The sequence below is a fragment of the Panthera uncia genome, chromosome B4 (assembly GCF_023721935.1).
Source record: "Panthera uncia isolate 11264 chromosome B4, Puncia_PCG_1.0, whole genome shotgun sequence".
Classification (NCBI taxonomy): domain Eukaryota; kingdom Metazoa; phylum Chordata; class Mammalia; order Carnivora; family Felidae; genus Panthera; species Panthera uncia.
Genome location: NC_064809.1, coordinates 75,454,411 through 75,470,513, shown reverse-complemented (window position 1 = coordinate 75,470,513; position 16,103 = coordinate 75,454,411). Strand labels below are relative to the sequence as shown.

The following is a 16,103-nucleotide window of genomic DNA, read 5'->3' as shown; positions in this document are numbered from 1 at the left end:
ACAGATGAAGGCCTAACTATAACAGTAAAACAAAAAAACTCCTAGAAGAAGACACAGGAGGAAACTTTCACGGTATTGGATTTGGCAATGATTTCTTGGATATGACACCAAAAAAACAGGTAACAATAAATAAATAAATAAATAGGATGTCTTTTTTTTTTTTAATTTTTTTTTTTTTTACATTTATTTATTTTTGAGACAGAGAGAGACAGAGCATGAACGGGGGAGGGTCAGAGAGAGAGAGGGAGACACAGAATCTGAAACAGGCTCCAGGCTCTGAGCAGTCAGCACAGAGCTGATGTGGGGCTCGAACTCACATACCGCGAGATCGTGACCTGAGCCGAAGTCGGACGCTTAACCGACTGAGCCACCCAGGCGCCCCATAAATAGGACGTCTTTAAGATTAAAAACTTTTGTGCATCAAAGATCATTATGAACAGAGTGAAAAGACAAACCACAGAATGAGAGAAAATATTTGCAAATCCTGTATTTGATAAGGGACTGATATCAAGAATATAAAAAAACATTCCTACAGCTCAGCAAAAATACTAATTAAAAATGGGCAAAGGATTGAATACATGTTTCTTCAGGGAAGATATACACATGGCCAATAAGCACATTGAAAGGTGCTCAACATCACTAGTTATTAGGGAAATGTAAATCCAAACCACAGTGAGGGGCGCCTGGGTGGCTCAGTCGGTTAAGCACCGAATGTGGAAACGACTCTTCATTTCAGCTCAGGTCATGATCTCAGGGTGTGAGATTGAGCCTCAAGTTGGGCTCCACGTGGGGTGTGGAGCCTGCTTGGGATTCTCTCTCCCTCTCCCCGCCCCGCCCCCTCTCCCGTTACCCCTGCCCCCCACTCCCACTCTTGCACGCTCTGAGAAAAATACAAAGACAAAAACAGAAAGACAAAACACAAAAGCCACCATGAGATACACTTCACACGCATTAGGATAGTTACCATAGTAGTAGTTTAAGTGTTAAGCAGTGTAAGCGATGAGCTAGGCACATGGAGACTGATGTTCTGAATCGATTTCTAATCAGTGTGGGGTACTGGGAGACGAGAAACAAATTTAAGAGCTACTGTGCAGAGAGAGCTAATTCTAGGTAATGGAGCCATGAGTGATGGTGTTATGTGAAAGAATCGAGAAGGAACAGGGTTGTAGAGGAAAGATTTTTTAAAATTCATTTTCAGACTTGTTGAGACGGCAACTCCAGTATAAATATGTAGCAGAGAACCGGAAATATGAGTCCCCTGGAGAGACTTGGGTGTTTCCAGTACATGGTGACTACTGAAACAGAAGTAGACGGGACATCTCCAGCAAAGAGTACAGATGATAAGGCAAAAGGATAACAAGGGGAACTCTAGAAATACTGCCATTTAGACAATGACAGACTCATCAAGGAAAAGGAGAAAAGAAAAAAGAGGCGGTGACTTAGAAATCAAGAAAAAAAAAAGAAAGAAAAAAAAGAAATCAAGGAAACAGATCGTTTCGAGGAGAGCAGCGGTCAACTTTGCCACATGCTATAAAGATCAAATAGGAGGCACCCCTGCGGGGCTCAGTCCGTTAAGCATCCAACTCATGGTTTCGGCTCAGGTCATGATCTCACGGTTCGTGAATTTGAGCCCTGCGTCAGGCTCTGTGCTGACAGTGCAGAGCCTGCTTGGGATTCCCTCCCTCTCTATGCCTCTCCCCTGCTTGCACACACACATTCTCTCTCTCAAAAATAAATAAAGAAACTTAAAAAAAAAAAAGATCAAATAAGATGGGGACTAACAAGATGTCATTGGATTTGGCACGGAGGGGGGATCTTTAACAGTGTGATTTGGCCCCAGATATCAGACTGCAATTGGGATCTTATGAGTCAATGCAGAGGAAGCAAAAGGGGGTCTCTCAGAGTGTTTAACAGTGAAGGGAAGAACAGGAACAGGTAGGGTTAATCGGTAGGTTGCTTGGGTTTTTAAATAATGGTGGAGTGACCTAAACACGTGTAAGGATTACAGGGAAGAAACCAGAGAGAGGTTGAAAAAATACTAAAGCAACATTGAGGTATAATGAAACAGCACAGATTTGAGAACTGGCTTGAAATCAGGTGGCTGCTATTTAACAGCAGTGTGATCTTGGGCAAGTTACTAAATCGCTCTGCTCTCTGGATTCTTCAGGCGTAAAACAGAGATAATAATAGCTATCTACCTCAGAGGGTTACTGGGAGGGCTTTTTTTTTTTTTTAACAGAATTATATTTAACATCCTTAGTACTTAATCTCAGAGCAAGTCTTTGCTAAATAACTTGTAAGAAGGAATAAGGGATCGTTGACGGTGAAACATAATGAGGAGGAACCGGAATAAAAGGTGGCAAAGTTAGTCCTCTGACAGAGGGGGCGCTTCTGAAAAGTAGAGACTATGCCCCAGTAATGTCTACTTCCTCAGCACCCAGCCCAGCCCCTAGCAGATAACATATATCCAGTAAATGTCGAGTGCAGAAGTAAAAACATCAATGAGATTTAGCCTCGAGAAACGTTAAGTGGAATATGAACAGTATCCTCGAAGAACTAGATTCAATATATCTGGCGTCAGAAAGCAGATAAAAAAATCAAGGCACTTCTTTTAACATAAGAAAAGCTTTCTAAGAATTAGAGCTGTCCAAAAAAGAAGTGAGATTCCTCCTAAGGTAGCAGTGCATCATCGTAAGAAATGTTTCAAGTAGAGAGCTGTATGCTGTAGTTCCGGTTACATGTGTGAGTTTTCATTCTGACAAACCTGGATTTGATCCCTGATTTTGTTGCTCTCTAGCCATGAGCAAGGTACTTAATGCTTAAGTCTCAGGGTCTCCCTACAGCAAAGAATGGTTGCAAACGTTGGTAAAATTAAGTACGAAAACATGCCTGGCTCAGCACATTGAAGCAATCATTATTTCAGACTCGACAGCCTCTTACTTCGATATTGTAAGAAGGATTCAAATACAGGACAGAGGATTGAACCAGACCTTGAAAATGCCTCTTTGAACTCTAAGATTCTATGACAGTGTAACAAAGCTATATTATTTGACCAAGGTCATACATCTGGTAGGTTTTGGAAACTTCCTTAAAGCCTCAGCACCAGAGTGTCAGTGGAAAACTAGGATACAGGTCTCCTCAATCTAAACTCATTTTTCTTCCTACTGTGTCAAAGGACTAGACCAGTAAAAAGCACGATGTCAGGACTTGGTAGGCAAGAAAAGCTTTTCCAAGAATCTTCAAACCATATCAACCAGGGTTTTCCTCCCTTGATTTGAGGTCTGAATGCTGCGGAAAAGCAGTTTTTAAAGATAGCATGTTAGAAAACAATTGTAAAGCACTCACCCTTGAAAGAACAGAATTGATTCCTAACTCTGAAACTTTTTTTCTAGATCTCCACGTTTGGTTTGTACCTTAGTATCTTACTATTTTTCTACCTCTGTTACTCAAAAAGCCAATTTATGGAACTGAAATGTATGTTTCAAAAATTTAGTATACCGGGGCGCTTGGCTGGCTCAGTTGGTCTCAGGGTCATGAGTTCAAGCCCCATGTTGGGCATAGAGCTTACTTACAAAAAATGTAGTACACAGACTAAAACCTTATGTACCCCATCAGGCCAGTTGCCCCCAACTGAATTTTGAACTTGTTAGTCCCTTTTAAAGACTTTTCATTCTTCTCCAAGAGATCTGTTCTGTTATAAATGAAAAACTAAAGGGGCGCCTGGGTGGCTCAGTCAGTTAAGCGCCGACTTTGGCTCAGGTCATGATCTCACTGCTCGTGAGTTCAAGCCCCACACTGGGCTCTGTGCTGACAGCTCTCAGAGCCTGGAGCCTGCTTCAGATTCTGTGTCTCCTCTCTCTGCCCCTCCTCCAATCACAGTTTGTCTCTCTCAAAAATAAAATAAACATGAAAAAAAATTAAAAAAAAAAAAAAACAAACAGCTAAAGGGATGTTATATGACAGGTACCATCGTTTCCCAAAATATTTTTCTTAGAGCTTCGTATAAAATGGTTATGAGGGTCATGAAGTTCTATTCTAACTGTGGTAAATCCTATTTCTCTAAGACTGACATCACCCATAGAATCAAAAAACATTTATTAGGTCTTCTATAAAGTAGGCCAAATCCTATATTAGTCCAAGGAATACAAAATAAAACATGTAGCTCTTGTTCTTAAAAAACTCATGATCCAATCATGAGAAAGACAAACACATGGTTGCAATATAATTGTAAAAGCTAAAAGAAAATTGTCAGCATTTAAAGCAATGTCTGACAAACTCCAACCCATAGTCCAAATCTACCTGTCTCCTATTTTTGTATAGCCCACGAACAAAGAATGTTTTTTATACTTTTAGATGGTTGGGACTCTCCCCCAATAGTATTTTGTCAAATTTTAGTGTTCATAAGTAATTTATTGGATCACAGCACACTTATTCAGTTGTACTGTCTATGGCTACTTTGGTTCTATAGCGACAGAGTTGAGTAGTTGTGACAGAGTCCTTAAAACTTTTGCTATCTTTGCATAAAGTGTGTTGACTTCTGATTTATAGGATTCACGTCAATAAATAGTGTGCTACATGTAAAGCATTATGGCTATTTGTAAACACACAGCTTAACTGAACATGACTGAAATAAAATGGTCCTCTACTACTTTAAAATACTCCCTCAGAGGGGCGCCTGGGTGGCTCAGTCGGCTGAGCGTCCACCTTCAGCTCAGGTCGTGATCTCACACTCTGTGAGTTCGAGCCCCGCATCGGGCTCTGTGCTGACAGCTCAGAGCCTGGAGCCTGCTTCGGATTCTGTGTCTCCCTCTCTCTCTGTCCCTCCCCTGCTCATGCTCTGTCTCTCTCTGTCTCAAAAAAATAAATAAAAACATTTAAAATAAATAAATAAAATAAAATACTCCCTCAGAGAAGAAAAAATAGAATTGTGTTTTGAATACATACCTAGTGTCCTTAGTGCAGTGGGCAGCCGTGAGGACCCACTTACTTTTCACTAAGCTTCCCCCACACATGTGAGCAAGAATTTTGCCTGATTGGATCTGCAGGCTAACTAGCCATGGCCATGCACCAATTTGAGCTTCTGTGCCCCCTATAATCCGAGACCCTTTCAATGCATCTGCAAGTGGTGCTGTTCCACAATCTAAAAATAAAAGTCACATATTATTTGGACTGAACATCTAATAATACGCACTACTTCCTAATCTTAACACACTAATCTTTTAAATTCCTATTTAAAAGATGGATATAGCAAGCTGGATGCCTAAGGCATGCCCATCTTCTGGGAAAAAAAAAAAAAATTAAAGGAGCGTTAAGACAAACAGGCTTAACTGATCACTTGCAAATGGGCGTTAGATCAACGCAATTCATTAATTTTAAACTCTATTCCTCTAAATGAGATAGGTTTCTTGGACCAGGTATCACATTGTTTCCTGTGCAGAATGGCAATTAGAGAGCCTGGGACTGATGAATCACGGGCTACAAGTTACAATACTTGCATTTAACTTGTTAGGTTAATTTTTCTCAAGTGTAGTGTGAAAAGGTCATTTACGGGCCTTTTCGACCCTGAATCCACTAAATCCTTAATCATTAAAATGGGAAAGACAAACCTCAGTGTTTTGAACATACATAGATGCGCCACAAAAGCCTATGGCGTTTGTGTTACAACGACTACTACCCTGTCACGAATGGACTGCTTAGGTCTGTACGTTTTAAAGACAGTTGGAACGACAGAAAGGGAGGGACCCAAATCCAAACACTACAGAGGTGGGGAAGACGCACAGGACACCGTCCAAAGAGAGGAATGAACAGATACTGCCCTCTTCGTCTGCGGCTCCCTCCTCCCGGGCCTGGGGTGCCCTCCGCCTTGCTCGCGGGGCCTCAGGCCACCCCGGGGCAGCCACCTGCTCCTGCCGGGGGCCGCGTCCCGTCCTTTCAGAGAGTGAGTAGTGCGCTGCGTACGGGAGAGCGCTGCCCACAAACAGCAGAGCGGCACTCAGGAGCCGCAACCCCATTTTGAAACTCCCGGCGCACAAGATGGCGGCAGGCATTTCCTGTCTGTCGGCTGTGGGCCGCGGGCTGGGAGACGGGGGTGCGCAGGCGCTTCGCGGGCTAGGAGACAGGGGTGGGGGGCACAGGTGCTCCGCGGCCTGGGGGGGGGGGGGGCGGTGCACAGGTGGGCCGTGGCCTAGGAGATGGGGGGCAGTGCGCCGATGGGCCACGGCCTAAGAGACGCGGGTGTGCATTGGCTGGCCGCAGTCTAGGAGACTGGGTGTGTGGGCATGCAGAGCGGGAGACCCCAGCACACCGGGGTGGCCAGGGGCAGGAGGCCAGCGAGGCTGGCGGAGTGGCCCGGATGGGGCTGTGCCCGTTGGCTTCCACTCACGGGGCGGACGCACCTGAGGAGTGCTGCCCTCACCGGATCCGAGCCTTCATTCATTGGCCAGATCCACTGCGCTCGTACAGTACAGTTGGGCCACTGTTGTGGGAGGGGACGTGCAGGGCCCCTGGGCACTGCTAGCTCAGACTTGTAGGGCCCGGAAGGCTTCCAGAAGTCAGGGCAGCTAAACTGAGGCGCGGAAGCTGGGAAGGGGAGAGGGAAAGCAGAAAACAAAGCAAACGCAAGGTAGGGAGCCGAGGTAATATAGCCACTGGGGAACCCAATTTCTGTGATACGTGTTTTGTAGTAGTTTGCTTTCAAGTGGTCACCTCAGGGTGAGCTGATAAAATCAAATTTCAGGACCTGCAAAGTTGACAAAAACTGCCGGATGGTAACTGCTTTCTCGCTCGCTCTCTTTCTCTCTCTCACTCACTTCAGTCCCAAGCCTGAGAGATGTGTTATTCCTGGCCCCTATCAGAACCCCTGAGATGACCTTTGACATTCCAAACACTGTGGGGAGAGGACAAGATAAGTGGCACCAGTTAACTGATCCACTGAACAAGTAGGTATTAACCTCACATTATGCACCTGTCCTGAAATAAATATCACAGCCTCTGACCCAGGGAACTTTGTAACTTGGCTAGCAGAGAAAATCACCTGGGGAACAAAGAAATAAACTATGACACCCAAACCTAATACAAATTCAGACGCTAGGGATTGATGTGGGCTGTGGCAGTCTGGGAAGGTCCCTGAAGGAGGGGGTTGTGAGCTGGGCCTAGATTGAGGGGGAAGATGAAGAAGAGGAAGGAGATGTAGTGAAGACCAGCTGGGCTAATGGTACAGCATAAACAAAGGCATGGACATATATCCATGCATATTTCCCCAGAGAAACAGAACCAACAGGATATGTAGAGATAATATATTTATTATGGAAATTGGCTCACACACAATTAAGGAGACTGAGAAATCCCATGATAGGCCATCTGCAAGCTAGAGAACTTGGAAGACCAGTGGTATCAGTCAGTCCAAACCCAAAGGGCTGAGAAACCAGGAGCTCTGGTGTGGGAGGCCAGGAGAGATGGATGTCCCAAGTCAAGGTGAAAGGGGGAATTTGCCCTTCCTCCACCTCTTTGTTCTATTTGGGCCCTCAGTGGATTGGATTGAATGACACCCGCCTACATTGGTGAGGGCAGATCTTTACTGGGTCTACTGACTTAATGCTGATCTCTTCCAGAAACACTCTCATGGACACACCCGGAAATACTGTTTTACCAGCTATCTGGGCATCCCTTAGTCTAGTCAAGTTGATACATCAAATTTACCATCACAATAATGATAATGTAATGTGTGTGTGTGTGTGTGTGTGTAATTTTATTATTGTTTTTACTGTTTTCTATTATCTTACAGAGACAAAAGAGAGAAGCCATGCCTTAAAATTTTTGATCAGGATATGTAAGACAAAAATTAAGTTAAAGGCTTCTTCCTGGTTTTGTATTTGATTTGATTTTGTTTTAAAGTCCAGAATCAACATGTGTGGCCCTCTTCCCTTTAGCAGAGTCATTTAATACAGCTTTTGGATATGCAGTAGTCAGCCTGGAGCCTGCTTCCTACTTAAGAGTAAAGGCATTGATTGCTCGGCAGAACTTACGAGAAAATTTTCAGTGTGCAAAGGAAGCTGGGGAAGAGGGAGGAAAGAAGCAGGCAGCCCAATAATATGGCAGAAGGCCAGGCCTGAGCCCAAAAGAGATCTAGGAGAGTTTCATTGTGGTGGGTTGACCCAGGGTCTTTAAAACAGTGATGACCTAATGTTTGGTTTTAAATTGTTTTATTGTTGCTATCTTGAGCTGTGCTGAAGGCTGCTTCTCTTAATCCCACACTGTCAGTAACAAGGGAACAATGTGGGCTGTGGTTAGTCTAGGAGGTCGGTCACCTGGTGAGGAATTAAAGTATGGGTCAGTAAAAGGACAGCCACCTTGCTCATATTATCTTTCTGAGGTTGTCATGGTTGGCAGCATTAAATCAAAGGAGGCCAGGGGTGCCTGGGTGGCTCAGTCGGTTAAGCGTCCAACTTTAGCTCAGGTCATGATCTCACGGACTGTGAGTTCGAGCCCCGCGTTGGGCTCTGTGCTGACAGCTCAGAGCCTGGAGCCTGCTTGGGATTCTGTGTCTCCCTCTTTCTCTCTCCTCCCCTGCTCATGCTCTGTCTCTCTCTTTTCAAAAATAAATAAACATTAAAAAAACTTTTTTAAAAAATCAAAGGAGGCTATTAGTGGGGGCTTACAGGTGGTGACACATGGGAAAGGGAACAGATCAGGGGCACGCTGAAATGAGGAGGGTGCATATTGGAGTGAAACAAGTTGCAGCATGAACTGACCCAGGGGCAGACAAGAAACAAACTTCCTATTCCCCAAATATCTTAGTGGAAGGTGATACTTGAAAGGGGAGAAACACAGTTAGGGTATATTTCTCTGTATGGGGGGAATGTGACCAGACTGGTTTTGAAAGCAAGTCAAATGACAGGTCTTGGTGTGACAGTTAACAGGGATGCAACATATTCTTTTACAGATTCTGATCAAAAACAGGTGCACGTAGCCAAGTCATGAAAGGGCAATGAAAAATGCAATGGGCCAGTAACTGCAAAGGTCCTGCACCTGGATTTCCTCTGCATTTTCTAGATCTTCACTCTTCTGTAACCATCACTTCCTTTCTTTGTGGGATCACGCCCATCTGCAGAGGTAGGCAGCCGCCAAAATGACCTCCAATCCTCCTTCTGGTAGTCAAACCCTTGTTTAATCATTGCCCCCCCCACACTGCCTATAGGGTTAGCTGGATTTAGTGACATGTTTCTAGCATATAGAAAGTGGCAAAGGTAATGGGCCATCCTTTCCAAGATTAGGTTATAGAAAGATTGTGAGTTGCTCTTTTAAAAAAAAAAAATTTGGGGGCGCCTGGGTGGCTCAATCGGTTAAGCGGCCGACTTCGGCTCAGGTCATGATCTCGCGGTCCGTGAGTTCGAGCCCCGCGTCGGGCTCTGTGCTGACGGCTCAGAGCCTGGAGCCTGTTTCAGATTCTGTGTCTCCCTCTCTCTCTGCCCCTCCCCCGTTCATGCTCTGTCTCTCTCTGTCTCAAAAATAAATGTACGTTAAAAAAAAAAAATTTTTTTTTAAATGTTTATTTCTGAGACGGAGACAGCATGAGCGGGGGAAACACAGAATCCCAAGCAGGCTCCAGGCTCCGAGCTGTTAGCACAGAGTCCAATGTGGGGCCCGAACTCACAAACCGTGAGATCATGAAGTCGATCGCTCAACCGACTGTGCCACCCAGGCGCCCCGTGACTTGTTCTTGACGTTCTCTCTACCTATCTTGCTCTGAGGGACGCTGGCCGCCATGTTGTGAGTTGCTCTATGGAGTGGCTCCTAGCAGTAGCCAGTGAGGAACTGAAGTCCTTGATTTGATGGCCCGGGAAGAACCAAATCCTACCGCACCACACGAGGGGGCTGGGGCGCAGATCTCCCCCTGGTCAAACCTTCAGATGAGAGCACAGTTCTGGCTAACACCACAACTGCAACCTCATCAGAGACCTTACGGCAGAGGATTAGCAAGCCACACTCAAGATTCATGCCCTGCAGAAACCGTGAGATGATTTTTTATTGTTTCAAGGCACTGAGTGTTTGGAATAATTTGTTATGCAGCAACAGGTAATACATCTTGTTTCTCCTACCTTTGAAGGAGGATGAGAGCATTAGTGCTGGGGCTGTGTCTAGGGCTTGGGGTTGGTTGGTTGGCTGTGTGGGGGAAGGCAGATGTCAGGGCTGACTAGGTCTGGAGTTGGGCCAAGTTTTATTCTTCCTAGTTGTGCCCGAGGGCTCCACTTGGGGCGCATCTGAATCCCAGAAATCTTTTTAATAGAAATTTTTTACGATGCAGACTTTAAATAATAACAACAGTGTAAATATCCACATACCTACCACCTCATTCACTATTTTTGTTTTACTGAATATTTAGTCCATGTAAAAGAACATTTATTTATTTATTAAATGTTTATTTTTTTTAAATTTTTTTTAACGTTTTATTTATTTTTGAGACAGAGAGAGACAGAGCATGAATGGGGGAGGGTCAGAGAGAGGGAGGCACAGAATCCGAAACAGGCTCCAGGCTCTGAGCTGTCAGCACAGAGCCCGACGCAGGGCTTGAACTCACGGACCGCGAGATCATGACCTGAGCCGAAGTCGGCCGCTCAACCGACTGAGCCACCCAGGTGCCCCAAATGTTTGTTTATTTTTGAGACAGAGATTGCACACAAGAGATGGGGAGGGCAGAGAGAGAGGGAGACAGAGGATCCGAAGCAGGCTCCGCACTGCCAGCGCAGAGCCCGATGCAGGGCTCGAACTCATGAACCATGAGATCATGACCTGAGCCGAAGTCGGACGCTTGACTGACTGAGCCACCCAGGCGCCCCTAAAGAAGAACATTTATAGTAGAATTTATGTACAATTTAAAGAATACCGTACAAGGATACAAGGATACCCACTTAAGAAAAAGAACGTTGTTGTTACTTTTGAATCCGCGGCATATCCCTCCCTGATTCTTTGCCTTTCTCTTTCCTTTAGAAGGAAATGTTCTGAATTTTGTACTTGTTATTCCATTGGTTCTCTTTAAAAACCTGGGGGTACAGTATGGTAGCCATTAGCTACAGATGATAATTTAAATTTACATTTAATTAAATAAACATTCAGTTGATCAGTCATGTTGACCATATTTTAAGCGCTTAATAGCCACCTATGTCTAGTGGTTACCATACTGGACAGCCAAGTTATAGAGTATTTACACCATTGCAGAGCTCCATTGGACAGCTCTGCTCTCCACAGTATGTTGTCTAGTTTTGCATGTTTTTGAACTTTACATAAGTTGCATCATACATTGAGTTTTCTTTTGCAGCTAGCTTTATGTGTATTAGGTTCTTGACTTTCACTCATGTGGCTATCTATGATTGTAATTCATTTATTGTACCATACACCTACTGGGAATATGACACAATGGGTTTATCTATTTTGGAATCCAGTATCCCTAGAAGGCATTTATGACCTCACTCTTTCTTAGATTTTTTGATATTTCTAGGCCAAGTGGTTCATCTGCACCTTTTTTTCAAATTGTCGCCAATCTCCAAAAAATATTCCAATGTATTTATTGAAAGAAATCAACATATAAGTGCATTCACTCAGTTCAAAACCATGTTGTTCAAGGACCAACTGTACTTTCTCTGCGTCTATGGCTTGTCTTTTCATTGTCTTCAAGTTGTCTTGCACAGAGCAGAAATTTTTAATTTTAATGAAGTCCAGTTTATCGATTCTTTCTTTCATATATAATGCCCTTGGTGTTCACTTAAAGTCATCACCAAATCCAAGGTCATCTATGTTATTCTCCTATGTTCTAAGACTTTTATATACTTCTGTGTTTTACATTTATGTCTGTGATCCATTTTGAGTTAATTTTTGTGAAGGATGTAAGGTCTGTGTCTAAATTCTTTTTTTTTTTCATGTGGATGTCTAATTGTCTCAGTACCACTTGTTGAAAAGACCATCTTTGCTCCCTCGTTAAAGATCAGTTGACTATATTTGTGTGGGTCTATTTCTGGGCTCCCTGTTCTCTTCCAATGATGTATTTGTGTGTTCGTTTTGCCAATACACCCTGTCTTGATTACTGTAGCTTTATAGTATTGTCTTGAAGTCAGGTACCATTAGTCCTCCAACATTCTTCTTCTCCTCCAATATCGTGTAGTCTATTCTGGGTCTTTTTACTCTCTGTATAACCTTTAGAATCAGTTTGTTGATATCCACAAAATGCTGGGATTTTGACTGAGCTTGCACTGAATCTATAGACCAAGGTGGGAATCCTGACAATATTATCTTTCCGTCCATTAACATGGCATATTACTTAGTTCTTTGATTTCTTTTATCAGAGTTTTGTAGTTTTCCTCATATAGCTCTTATACATATTTTTGTTAGATTTATACCTAAGTACTTCATTTTGGGGGCCGGTTAATGTAAACAGTATTGTATTTCAAATTCCAGTTGTTCATTGCCGGTATATAAGAGAGCAATTGACTTTTGTATATTAACCTCGTATCCTGCAATTCTGCTGTATTCACTTATTTATTCCAGGAGTTTCTTTATTGAATCTTTTGGATTTTCTGCATAGATAATCATGTCCTCTGCAAATACAGTTTTATTTCTTCCATCCTAATCTGTATACCTTTCATTTCCTTTTCATATTTCATTAGCTAGGACTTAACAGTACAATGTTGAAAAGCAGTGGTGAGAGGGGACATTTTGCCTTGTTCCTGACTATAGTGGGAAAGCTTTGGGAGTTTCTCCGTAGTAAGTATGAGGATAGTTGTAGGTTTTTTGGTGGATATTTATCACGTTGAGGAAGTTCCCCCTCGTTTACTAGGTTTTTTTTTTGTTTTTTTTTTTAAATCAGGAGTGTTGAATTTTGTCCTATGCTTTTTCTGCATCTATTGTTGTATGATTTTTCTTCTTCAGCCTGTTATGATGGCTTGGTTTTATTTTATTAAAAAAAAATTTTTTTTTTTTTTTTGAGAGAGAGAGAAAGTATGTGTGTGAGCAGGGAAGGGGCAGAGAGAGGGAGAGAGAAACCCAAGCGGGTTCTGTGCTGACAGCAGATTTGCTGACAACAAATACTGATGTGGGATTTGATCCCATGAATGATGAAATCATGACCTGAGCTGAAATCAGGAGTCAGACCCTCAACCCACTGAGCCAGGCAGGTGACCTGTGATGGATTGATTTTAAAATGTTGAACCAGCCTTGCATCCCTAGGATAAATACTACCTGGTCACGGTCTACTACAGTTCTTTTTATACATTGTTGGATTTGACTTGCTAATATTTTGAGAACTTTTGCATTCGTGCATGAGAAGCATTGTTCTGTTTTCTTAGAATATCTTTGTCTGGGAGGCACCTGGATGGCTCAGTCAGTTAAGCGTCCGACTTCGGCTCAGGTCACGATCTCGCAATTTGTGGGTTTGAGCCCTGCATCGGGCTCTGTGCTGACAGCTCGGAGCCTGGAGCCTGCTCCGGATTCTGTGTCTCCCTCTCTCTCTGCCCTGCCCCACCTTGTGCTTTGTTTCTCTCTCTCTCAAAAATAAATAAACATTAAAAAATTAAAAAAAAATATCTTTGTCTGGTTTTGGGTTTAGGGTAACTAAGGAAATGAGTTAGGAATTATTTCTTCTGTTTATACCTTCTGAGAGAGATTGTGGAGAATTGGTTTAATTTAGTTACTATAATTATAATTCCTTAAGTGTTTGGTAGAATTCACCAGTGAACCCATTCAGGTATACTGTTCTCTATTTTTTTAAATTTATTTAAAAAATTTTTTTAATGTTTAGTTTTGAGACAAAGAGAGCGCGAGTGGGGGAGGGGTCAGAGAGAGGCGGGGGATGGGTCAGACTCTGAAGCAGGCTCCAGGCTCCAAGCTGTCAGCACAGAGGCCGACACGGGGCTCAAACTCAAGAACAGTGGGATCATGACCTGAGCTGAAGTTGGTCGCTTAACTGAGCTACCCAGGAGACCCTATTTTTTTAAGTTTATTTATTTATTTTGAGAGAGGCAGTGCAAGTAGGGGAGGGGCAGAGAGAGGGGGAGAGGGAGAGGGAGAGAATCCCAAGCAGGCTCTGCACTGCCAGCATGGAGCCTGATGCGGGGCCAAATCCATGAACTGCAAGATCATGACCTGAGCCAAAGACAGATGCTCAACCGACTGAGCCACTCAGGTGTCCCAGTCCTTTCTATTTTGGAAGGTTATTCATTATTGATTCAATTTCCGTAATAAATAGAGGCCTAATTCAGATTGACTGTTTTTTCTTGCATGCATTTTGTCAGATTGTGCCTTAAGGAATTGGTCCACTTTATCCAGGTTATCAAGTTTGTTGGCACAGAGTTGTTCAGAGTATTCCTTTCTTCTTTCTCTTAATGTCGATGGGTTCAATAATGATGTCCCCTCTTCCCATTTTAATAATAATTTATGTGTTTCTTTTTTTCTTAACCTGTTTAGAGTCTTCTCAATTTTACTGATCTTTTAAGAGAACCAGCTTTGATTTCATTGGTTTTCTCCACTGATTTCCTGTTTTCGATTTCACAAATTCTAATTTTTATTTTTTTCATCTGCTTACTTATAACTGAATCCAACAATGTCTGTGTTTTGTCCTTTTTTTGTGACTTGTTTAGGATGTACTTTATATGACTTAAGAAATCCTTCCCTAAGTTGAGGTTTTAAAGGTATTCCTTACATTGTCTTCTAAAGGTTTCATAGTTTTTGTCTCCCGTATTTGTTTTCCATCCACTTGGAATTGATTTTTGTGCATGGTGTGAGGTATGCATCCGATTTCCATTTTCCTATGTGAATAACCAGTACTTCCAGCACCACTTATTGACTTTTTTAAACTTTTTGTATGGAAAAATCATACATGTATATATGCAAGAATAGAATAAACCCGACAATTATAATTTCATGGCCAATCTTGCTACCTTTATATCCCTATCTACTTTCCCCCACCACCAAAATTATCTTGAAGTAAATTCCAAAAATTATGTACTTTTATATATAAACATTTTTTATTCAAAAATACAAGGAATTTCAAAACATAATTGCAACACCAATATCACACTTAAAATAAGAATTCTTTAATAGCAACCCATTAAATAAATCCAGCATTACCCTGATACCCCAAAACAGACAAAGACATTTTAAGAACATAATACTGCAGACCAATATCCCTCATGAATGAAAATCTTCAATAAAACATTAGTAGATCAAGTCCAGAATTAATAAAATGATTATACATCGTGACCAAGTGATAGTTCTCCGGGGAATGCAAGACTGGTTCAATATTAGGAAATCAATTAATAAAATCTATCATCTAAACAAACTAATAAAGAAAAGCCACATGGGGTGCCTGGGTGGTTCAGTCGGATAAGCAACTCTTGATTTCCGCTCAGGTCACGATCTCACAGTTCGTGAGTTTGAGCCCCACGTGGGACTCCACACTGATAGTGCCGAGCCTGCTTGGGATTCTCTCCCTCTCTCTCTGCCCCTCCTTGCTCACTCGCGCTCTCTCTCAAAATAAATAAACATTTTTAAAAAAGCCACATGATGAGGGGCACCAGGGTGGCTCTGTCGGTTGAGCGTCTGACTTCGGCTCAGGTCATGATCTTGCGGTGAGTTCAAGCCCCACGTCAGGCTCTGTGCTGACAGCTCGGAGCCTGGAGCCTGCTTCGAATTCTGTGTCTCCCTCTGCCCCTTCCCTGCTTGTGCTTTCTCAAAAATAAACATAAAACATAAATTAAAGAAAAAGCCACATGATGATATCAATGGATGTAGAAAAAGCATTTGATGAAATTCAATATCTGTCCTCGATAGAAAAAAGTCTCCTGGATTAGAAACAGAAGGAAACTCTCCTAACATGAGAAGTGGCTTCTATAAACAAAACAAAACAAAACTCCTACAGCTAATATTATACTTAATGTTAAAAGACCATGTGGTTTCCCCCTTAAGACTGGGAGAAATTAAGAATGAAAGAGGTCCACTCTTACCAATCCTATTTAACACTGTACTAGAAATCCTAGGCAGTAAAATAAAGCAAGATAAGTTAAAGGCATATCGGTTTTAAAGATATAAAACTATCTCTATTCACAGATGACATTATC

The 16,103-nt window shown here is 42.5% G+C and overlaps 1 protein-coding gene across 7 annotated transcripts in view; it reads right to left on the bottom strand.

Moving 5' to 3' along the window:
* Positions 1-16,103, bottom strand: part of LOC125920242 (cyclic AMP-dependent transcription factor ATF-1) — a 119,906-nt gene that overhangs the window by 14,554 nt on the left and 89,249 nt on the right. The window contains exons 1-2 of one of the 7 annotated variants that reach the window (XM_049627334.1): positions 5,816-6,089; positions 4,945-5,140 (exon numbers count right to left, since the gene is read on the bottom strand). The exons of the other annotated variants lie outside the window; for them this stretch is intronic. Of the exons in view, the coding sequence (XP_049483291.1) occupies positions 4,945-5,140; positions 5,816-6,047 (428 nt within the window). The 5' untranslated portion in view covers positions 6,048-6,089. Of the gene's footprint in view, positions 1-4,944; positions 5,141-5,815; positions 6,090-16,103 lie in introns of those variants that run through there. 7 annotated transcript variants of the gene reach the window in all.